The sequence below is a fragment of the Austrofundulus limnaeus genome, unplaced genomic scaffold, assembly GCF_001266775.1.
Source record: "Austrofundulus limnaeus strain Quisiro unplaced genomic scaffold, Austrofundulus_limnaeus-1.0 Scaffold409, whole genome shotgun sequence".
NCBI lineage: Eukaryota > Metazoa > Chordata > Actinopteri > Cyprinodontiformes > Rivulidae > Austrofundulus > Austrofundulus limnaeus.
Window position 1 is genome coordinate 320,444 of NW_013952811.1, and position 9,906 is coordinate 330,349.

The following is a 9,906-nucleotide window of genomic DNA, read 5'->3' on the forward strand; positions in this document are numbered from 1 at the left end:
GAGTCACCTGTGAACGATGGTCATGTGATGTGAGTATCAGTCACCTGGAGGCAGGACATAAAAGCCTGAGTTTTGCCTGAAACTCTCAGACTGAAGAAGTCTCTTGGAAGAGAGACGAAACGTTTCATTAAAGAAGAACCCGTCCAGAGGACATTTACAATTTTTTTACTTTGATTTTTTACCTGGATTACTGAGATGCATCAGGACATGTCATACTCTGTTCAGAGATAAATCTTGGTTTTGCAAAACCGCAGGTGACCATCTTGTGGTTGTTTGCCAGTGCTGAGAGGACAGGACCAATGTTGGCCATGTTGTTCAGAAGCAGCTGCAGTGGGGAGCCAGGATTTCAGGTGACCTCTGGTGGTGATTCAAGGAGCCTTAACGGCAAAGTGCCCTGTCAGAGACTTCCTGCGAAGGGGCAAGTCTTACCCCTCCTAGACAGCAGCCCTGGTTCAATCTTTCAACAAAACACCTGTCCACACATGACCACATTAGACTACCTGCATCATCTTGTAGCCAAACAGGTCCCCCAGTTTTCCCCCAATCAAATGTATGGGATCAGTTCTGGCATTAGGTGCCAGTCTGTTGAATCTCCAGTGTCACTGCTGTCTGACGGTTGCAGGAGAGGATAACAGCTGTATGATTTAGCTCCACACTGATTTACCTCTTGTATCCAGGTCTGAAGGGATGCCACACCCCTACTGGCATGGGTCTAGTGTGCCAACTCCACCAGCCATTTCATATAAYGTAATCATTTATGTTAGTGTTATTTCATTTCCACCACTCCAACAAGGTGCTTTATCTTTTTTTATTTTTGTCAGTGATTGTATCAGCATGTGGCATCGGTGAAAAAGCCTCCAACAAGTTTTTAAACCCAACAAAGATGAGCAAACACATCCTTGATAGGCTGCCTGAATTACAATATAATCCACTAAAAATGCCTTTATTAAGTGACTCATATAGATGTGCTTTTTTTCTTGCTTTGGCTGTATAAAATTGTTTGTATAAGATAATATACTGTATATTTACTTCAGTGCAGACTATGTGCAATTAAATTATAGCCTCAGAAAACAGAATGTTTTTATTTATTTTTTATTTTGTGGAAAATGTCAGCATTTGCATGGCTTCAAATGACTCAAGATGGAGGCTTTTGGACAATAAGATGCAAATTTATTGGTTCCTCGTCCAGGTAAAGTGCAAAAGTCGACCAGAGAAGGTTTTAAAATGACAAATAAAGATTTCCTTAACTGGAAAATATYGATTAGTATCACTGAAAAGCACCACTATGTTAGTAATTCAGTTATCTGCAACAGGAAGATACAATTCTGTTTGACTTCCTGTCAAAGGGAGTCAAGTAAATATTGGATTATAAACCAGAAATTTCATCATGTTTTCAATTAGTAGTACAGCTTCGACCTTAACGGAGAAGCTAATAAGTACAGTATGTAACAATGAGGCAGCATCCTCTATGTCATTTCAATACACACATYTGAAAGAGTAACGTGCAAAAGTTTTAGATCCTTAGAAAGTTTAAAAAGCTAACTGTCAGGGAGTTTCTGATTGATCTCAAACACAAAGTCATTAAAACATAAAAATGTAAGAAAAGCATTTGAAATGGAATTCTGGGATATGTGCTCCGAAATGTCAACCAAGTACCGTTTGAAGAAGTTAGTTTTCCTATTTAGTGGTCTGAAGATAAAATCAAATATAATAAACTTATTATGTAAATTTAAGGATCTGAAAATTTTGCTGGGATTTATAATAATAATAATAATAAAAATGTCAAATAAAATACTATAAAAGTATAAACAGAAAGTAGTAGTCAAAGCTCACTATATACAAAAGAAAGGAAAACCATTACATAAAATACGCCCACCAACAAATTCCATCTTTTTTTTTTCTTCCTTTTTTTTTTCTAATAGCATGTTAAATAATCTTTTCATTTTTGGTTTCAAACACAGCAAATCTGCACTTTTCCACCATCTCTGTTATGTTCTTGCTCTTTTTTCACTTTCACTTACCCTTTTCTTGGGCCTTTGTGTTTTTCTGCTCACTATATACAAAAGAAAGGAAAACCATTACATAAAATACGCCCACCAACAAATTCCATCTTTTTTTTTTTCTTCCTTTTTTTTTTTCTAGTAGCATGTTAAATAATCTTTTCATTTTTGGTTTCAAACACAGCAAATCTGCACTTTTCCACCATCTCTGTTATGTTCTTGCTCTTTTTTCACTTTCACTTACCCTTTTCTTGGGCCTTTGTGTTTTTCTGGTCCTTATTTTTAAACCGTGTCACTCAATACAACAAAGCACAGAGTAAACAACCTGCAATCTGTGGTTTGTACAGGAGGCTGAGGGATAAATATTCAGTAAGACTGTACCGCCATCTAGTGGCTGATTTCTTTTTTTTTTTTTACAGTTTGTCCTCGGTACTCAACACAAACGTCTGAGCTTCAGGGTATAAAAATAGATTATCTTTTAAAAGAAATGAGGTGGAAAAATCACACCCTGATATCCATTCACTTCAGTCTTTTCCAGTAATCCCCTCCTAGGTTCCTTTCTTTGATTCCCATTCCTGTAGGGACACAAGATGAACAAGAGATCAATAAGAAATTCAAGGTACAGTATTGTGCAGAAATGTGTTCACAAAGAGTTTTCTGTGTATATGGGTCTTTTTCAGCTCATTAATACAACTGAAATGGGTAAACAAAATTTTTTTTAGGATTAGACAAAAAAATAAATCTATTTGTGCAAACACGTTTTGACCAAATAAACATTCAAATGAAATGACTACGTGACAAAATCTGTTTCAAGAGTAAAAATTTAGTCAAAATACAGACACAAAGATAAAAAAAGAATAGTTTCAAATGTCTGAAGCAGTTTTGTAGTAATTTAGGAGCAATTATGACCTGTTGTAGATAGCTCTTTATAAGACCTGATCTGATGAGCTAAAGGCTAGTCAGAATCTCAACCAAGACCAAAGTGGGTTGCTGCCGTTCCGAAACAACTAAATTCTCCATGTTTATAACAGTTCACGTAAATGTCATTTTGTAAAACATTAACTGATCATCTCATTTTCACATGATGGAATTCTATGGGAACTAGCAAAAGCAAATCACAACGGCAGCAGCTAGCTGTAGCATTCCAGATGCAGTCTGGAGAAGTAGACGACTGCAGGCACACCACTCAGATCCTGTTGATGCATGTGCAGAAATATCAGCACCCACACTAATGTGCACGAACATTTCTGTCTTCTTTCCAGTTCACAAGTGCAGAAGACTGTTCTGTGCTCAAAAAACAGCACAATTCTGTTAGCTCTATGCTAAAACTATGTGTAAATATTTTTAATTAAGCCTGAATCACCTTGGTCAATGTTATAAATGGCCAGAGTGTTTCAAATTTTTGTAGTGGTTAATAAATACTTTAATAAATAAAAGAGCCAATTTGATAGGAAATTGTATAGAACTAACTTTAACTAAAAATGTTACTTGTTTTATTATTTGTATAAAACAATGCAAATAAAAAAAAAGCCAGGCTTCTGATAGTATTATAAAAATATGTCTGCAGCATAAAATTTTTTAAACAGCATTTGCATGAGCTGTTAAAAATTTTTTGAGTATGGAGTTGTCTTACAGCAGCTTTGGTCCTAGTTTCAATCAATCTAACTCATCAGTCTAAGTCTGAACTCTCTGAACTGAGGTCATTCAAAGAGCTACATCTACAACATGTAAGATGTTAATTGTTCATATTGTTTCCACAGTAGCCACCTGAAAAGACCGGAACATTTAATGACATCATCAAGACACAAAGACAGTTTTTTTTACTGTATGTGTGAAGTATGGAAACTCAGGAGGAGTGAAGTAAATCTGATCAACCTCACCTTGGCTTTCTGCATGACAGTTCCAGTACAAGACGCGTAAACAGAAGGAGGTCTCCTCCGCAGCTCTGCAGCACAGTTTACTGGTAAAGACTCGCTGTAGATGTTCTGGATCTTTTTGCTAGACGTCTTCAGAGAACAGAAAGTATAAATACTTGTTTTTCAAGTGCGCGTTAACAAAGTAATGTATTTTCACAGGATGCCACAGTTTTACCTTAATGGGTGGCTTGGCCTCATTGGGTGCGCTGAGCGCTGAACCTGCCTGACTCTTCTTCAGGTTTTCTTTGACCTCAGTGAGCCGGAGCTCCAGGTCCACCCTCTCTGCCTCCTTAGCTCGACAGGCTTCCTCCAGCTCGAACACGCGCTTGTTCAGGAAGGCTTTCCTCCTTTCTGCTCCATAAAGACACGGAGAATCAGCACGACGAGAAATACAACAGCTGTGCATTGTGACAGCCATGTTTACCCAAGTTCCCTCTGGGATCAATAAAGTATTTTTGAACTGAACTGAATTTAATGTTGTTGGCTATAAAATTATGCACTTCTAGAGGTACTTCCAATGATTATTATCTTAAAGATGACTTTTTTGTTTATTTGTTTTATTTTTAACATGTTATCTATACAGATAATCATTTTAAGAAATGAAGAGATGAACAGAAAAAGAAAACCAACATAAATAAAAAAGTGCTACACATTTTGTATAGCTCACATGTCAAAAAAGAAGTTATCAAGTTTTACTAATCTAACTTCCTATTAATACGATCACTAATAGAAATAATATAATATTTACAATATATCATGTTTTTATAAAGCTTTAAAGTTCATGAAAACAATTTCTTTATACTTTCTTTTAAACAGATTTATGTTTGAACATTGCTTCAACTCCACTCTTAAACTCTATCAGACATTTTGCTAACAAAGTTGATTCCGAACAGCAAAATTTAAATCAAACATTTCGCACAATCCATTTGAGCTCAGAATATGTGCTGAGTATCAATCACAGCTAAAAACACTTTTTATTTTAAGTAAATACCTGCAAAATAACCTGAGTKGCAAACATTTTGTTTCAAGGCTGTGGGTTGTAGATGTGAATCTAACAATTACTTTCTGCAAGTCGAATTCAAATTCATGCAATAGTTTATGAGATACTTTGCTAAAAGGCACATAAACACACTGGCACATCCCAGACATGGCAGAATCATTATCACATACCTCTGCCTTTAAAAGCAGGTAAGTAAAAGAAATGAAAGACTTTCTAAAGCCAAACCTCTGATGGCAGAATGCTATGTGAAGCTTCAGGAAACTCATTAGTAAGATTTTGTAGACGTTTCCATAACTGTGTTGTTGGTTGTAATAATAATTCGTGAGGAGGGAATTTCCTTTCACATGGCCTTTAAATAATACAGGTCAGAAAGCAGGATCGTAAAAAGAAAATTGCTATAGTTTTACTTGTTTTCTGTATATCCCCCTGTTCTATTTTGTGCTTTCGGGATTTACTCTCTTCATTCTCAGTTTACCCAGAAACACAGATATTTATTAAAGCTGTGTTCACTCAAATTTTAATCCAAATTTTGCTGATTTATGTATTGTTTTTCAACAATTATCAAAATGGTTTGCACAGCATCTGCTTTCTGTTTTTAGCCCCCCTTATTTCTCTCCACTTACCCGAGGCCATCTTTAGCTCCTCCTTCAGCTCTCTCTTCTCCTGTCGTAGAGTCACCAGTGTGTTTCGGATCCCATCCCTCTCCTTTTCCAGGCCCTCTTTTTCCTTGAGGTAACGTTTCGCATCCTCCTCTGCTCGTGTTTTCCCATACTTTCCGTACTGGTTGGCATCTGGGTGGGAGCAAAGGTGAAGGGGGTCAGATGTGTAGAGGTTGTGGGAAGAAGACAAAATAAAAATAAAAACGTGCACCGTGATCCTCCTCCTAGTCTGATTCATACTCCGTCTGAGAAGCATAATGAAGGCACGTGTAAGTACATCCCGCTGGTTTGGATTTTCCTTTGTTATTTAAACAAAAACATTTGATTTTAAAGGGGGAGAACGATTATGTGATGAACACACACTTTAAGAGCAGGAGGTCAAAGGTGAGGCAGTGTGTGTCCAATAAATCTCTGGTTCCATCCTAAAGCCTTCAGTTGGGAAACAAGCCGGGCTCTTTGATGTTCTGGAACGTGACCACAGTGATGAAACTCTGAACTGATACAACTTTCTACAAAGCAGAACTCTAATCTCCTCGACTTGGAGGAGAAAAAAAAATGGCTGAGATTATAAATGAAAAATGAAATGAGGATCAGCAGAAAAAAGTGAAACCCTGTGACAGATGGAGGCCCTGAATGAATCGGACCGTCTGTGAACTGGCTCACCACTAAAAGGAGTGTTCGAAGACTGTATGCTCTAACGCACAACAGCAGTGGAGTCTATGAGTCCTCTGTGAGATGCAACTGTATTAAATGTGAACATTTGTATTACTTCAGGTTTCCCTTATGCCTCATTCTTCTTATATTCTCTGAGATGACACAGATGGAAAGTCTGGGTGGGTGTAAAGCTGACAAAACAGGGTCCAACAAAAATGAAACAAGAGCAAAGGAGTTCCACAGGGAATATCATTAGGTCTTMTCCACTTTCAGCTGAAAACCATCATTTCTTCCCACTCTTTCGGAGCTGATCTAGTCTGTCTGTTTATGGAGTATAAGTATCCAAATCAAGAAGGGTTTTTTTTTGTCTCCACATGTATGTTAGCACCCGTCATTCATCTGCTCATGYTCAGTGACAACATCAGGCGAGACACCACCCAACATCCCTTTCAAGCTGCCAGTCTAATGCTGCTTTGGYGCTCAGGAACATTTGAAACTCACACAGGACATGCAGTATTGTGAATAGTTTGGAAAAGCTGGATCAGCTAGATATAAGCATAGTGAGAACGAAAAATCCAGACAGAAAAKGGCAAAKRCATGTAAAGGGTATCTGATCCCTGWACAACAAAAGCAAGAGMTCTGTACRCAGTCAGTGCATAWAATCGAGCTCATTCCCAGKGCAGGTTGGACTCGTCAGGGCTGTCCACCATCTCCAGTCCTATTTGTGGTGTTCATGGACAAGATCTTCATTTCTTACAGTTTGGTAACTTCAAGGTCTCAACTCTGCTTTTGGTAGACGATGGTGCTCTGTTGACATCTTCAGACCATAACCTTCAATGAGTACTGGGGAGGTTTGCAACAAGTGTAAAGTGGCCAAGATGACAGTCAACCCACATAAAGTTGAAGTTCTCAACCAGAAAAGGGTGGAATGCTCCTTCCAGGTCGAGGATGATCCTCTGCCTCAGTTCAAGGGTTTAGGTGTCTTGTTCATTAATGATGRTAGGACAGARCAGAAGATRGATCAATAGATCGGAGCCWTGTCAGCAGTAATAAGGGCATAGCTCCAGGTTTGTCAAGTCAAAAAATAAAAAGAGCCGAGTCAAATAGCAAAGCTCTTGATTGGCTGGTTTGTTCATRTTTCAACCCTTTCCTACGATACACGGATCATGACTGAAAAAAAACAAGATCTGTGTTCAGCAACCATAGGGTAGCCGAGCAAAGCCTTGGAAGTCTAACTCATCTAGGAAGAGCTCAACAGAGGCAACTCTCCTTCACATGTTTTTTTTAGGGCATGCCTCACTGACAAGACAGCACATGGCAGATCCAGTACTTATCTGGCTCAGGAATGCCTCAAGGTTGTACATATACAATTTATACCCTACACCGAAACAGAACGTAACTAATTTTAACAGTACAAACAGGTTTCCCACTGTTGGTAYATGCATCCACCCAGAAACTAAATGAAGCCACTATATCTCAAATAGGGCTGCCACAAACGATTATTTTTATAATCGATTAATCACCGATTATTTAGCCATGATACCAGAGCCTGTCTGTWTAATGTCTTGTGACGTCCACGGCCTACCCCAGTTACCACTACTGTGCATGTGTGTCAAGGACAGAAAGGCAGATGTGGCAGTGGAAGGTGTCAAAGCAGTTTGGAGAGAAAAACAAAGTAAAGAACAAAAAAAGAAAACGATTAATCGATTATTTAATAAGTCATCGATTATTTTAATAATCGATTAGTCGTCGATTAATCGATTAATCGTGGCAGCCCTTATCTCAAATCATGTAAAAGATGTCATTAGGATCCCCTGATTTACTGTACATCCATACACAACATAAAAGTAAGAACCATGTACTCAGATTTTGACCTTATCTTGACCTGAGCTTCTGTCAGTCCCCACATCAAACCTTCTCTAGCTGTTAGGYATCATTGGGCATCATCAAAACCCAAAGCCCAGAAAAAGACACAGAAATAYACACGTACACAATGGTAAGCCCATGCAATGGCATGGGTTATTGAAACAAGACACTCTTAAGTCCAAAGCAGGGTGCAAGGAGGTGAAAGTGCAAGTTAGTTTTAAGTACTTCTGACTGGTTAAGCTGTTATTGCATTCCTAAATAAGACTTGGCTTTTGAAATCTGCTGTTTAGGCAGTTTTGTTGTTTTTCTTTTCTTTTTGCATCAGCTGATGAAATGACATATTTCCAACACCACGTMACTGTTACTGAAACTGCCACATGTTTAAGGTCACAAACCTGCCCTGTACTATTAGTTAAAACCACATGAAAGAAATGACTTCCCACTGTATAAACAACAGGTTTCCCCCCATCTGTTAATGGAACAAAAGGGACYGAACGCACTCACTTGAGCCGGTTCTTTTCAGGGAAACTGAGGACTTGGTGTTTCTGTCGACGTGACTGTTTGAGAAACCGGAGAGTCGCTTCTCTTGATTCCCAGACTGCTGCTTGTGGTTTTCCTTTGACTGGGTGGAGTGGTGGAGATGAGACGGGGGGAAAAGTGCGGGGTGCACATGTGGGAGAATGGGAAGAAAAATGTAAAGATATTATTAGGGTTAGAAAGAATCTTGTAATTAGATTAACTGAGAACTGTCGTAACCTTCTTGTTCTATGTTTTTTTTGTCTTCTGCATCAGATCATGCTTGATTTATTTGAGTGTGATGGGGAGTGTCACTCACTAAACCTCTAATCGGATGACATCACAGTTAAGCATCACACATGGGGTGAAGATAAAACTTCAAAAATACACATGTACGYGTTTTTATCCACAAGCATGTGTGTCCCACCTGCAAGTCCTCATTAGGAACYTCGTCATACGTTCTGGAATCCGTAGATGTACTGCTGGAGGAGGTGGCCCACCTAGGATCGGAGAGATGGAGGTGAAAAGAGAAAAGAAATAAGCATCACCGACTGCCTCTGACCTCGTCCTCAGATCCCAGACCTAAAACCCCCACCCCACCCGTTCCACTCACAGGAAGGAATTTCGTGCAGCGTCACGAATGTTCGCTATGGTATCCACGTCCACGTAGTCGTAATGCAGAGACTCRGGGTCTGTAAACGAGCCCGTCTCTGCCAGAAGGACGCCGAGCCACCGTCCAAGTTCCTCAGAGCTGCTCGCCTAACAAAAAGGATGAGACAAACGTTCATACTAAATGAGTTTAACGTGATTTCTTGTATCGTTATTCTTTCAGGAGAATWAGGACGAGCAGTTTTCTCCCCACACAGGCACATTATGCCTTTTTTTTTTAGTTTGGCTTGGTCCCCACCTTAGAAAAACATCTTGCTCACGGGCTGATTATTGTTCTATGAGTTTATTTGAGTTCTTTGGAGCTTTTTAAGTGACMCCATCTGTCTGGTGTTGGGCGAGACGACAACAATGAGCGAAATGGGCCTCAGTCAAAGGTCAACAAGCATTACATTTGTGGAAAAAGGTCTCGAAAAGGCTCTTCTCAGGAAGTCAACTCACATTTGAACTATTTTTATTTGACAGTGTTTTATTGCTCTAATAATGTCAAACCAGGTATGAGTGCAGTTTTSTTTTCTTAAAGGGGCAATATCATGTAAAATTAACTTTTTTTGAGTTTTATATTATGTTATAATGTTATACTCTCATAAATAAAACATGCCCAAAGCCTTGCTTTGACTCATTCATGC

General features: G+C 38.8%; 1 protein-coding gene across 2 annotated transcripts in view; it reads right to left on the bottom strand.

Annotated features, from left to right (window-relative positions):
- Positions 1 to 2,402: 2,402 nt before the first annotated feature.
- afap1l1a (actin filament associated protein 1-like 1a) overlaps positions 2,403 to 9,906 on the bottom strand; it is a 50,019-nt gene continuing 42,515 nt past the window's right edge. For both annotated transcript variants that reach the window (XM_014024147.1, XM_014024149.1), the window contains exons 13-19: positions 9,225 to 9,370; positions 9,039 to 9,111; positions 8,600 to 8,717; positions 5,540 to 5,707; positions 4,092 to 4,267; positions 3,881 to 4,006; positions 2,403 to 2,575 (exon numbers count right to left, since the gene is read on the bottom strand). In XM_014024147.1, coding sequence (XP_013879601.1) covers positions 2,549 to 2,575; positions 3,881 to 4,006; positions 4,092 to 4,267; positions 5,540 to 5,707; positions 8,600 to 8,717; positions 9,039 to 9,111; positions 9,225 to 9,370 — 834 coding nt within the window. In that variant the 3' untranslated portion in view covers positions 2,403 to 2,548. The remainder of the gene's footprint in view (positions 2,576 to 3,880; positions 4,007 to 4,091; positions 4,268 to 5,539; positions 5,708 to 8,599; positions 8,718 to 9,038; positions 9,112 to 9,224; positions 9,371 to 9,906) is intronic.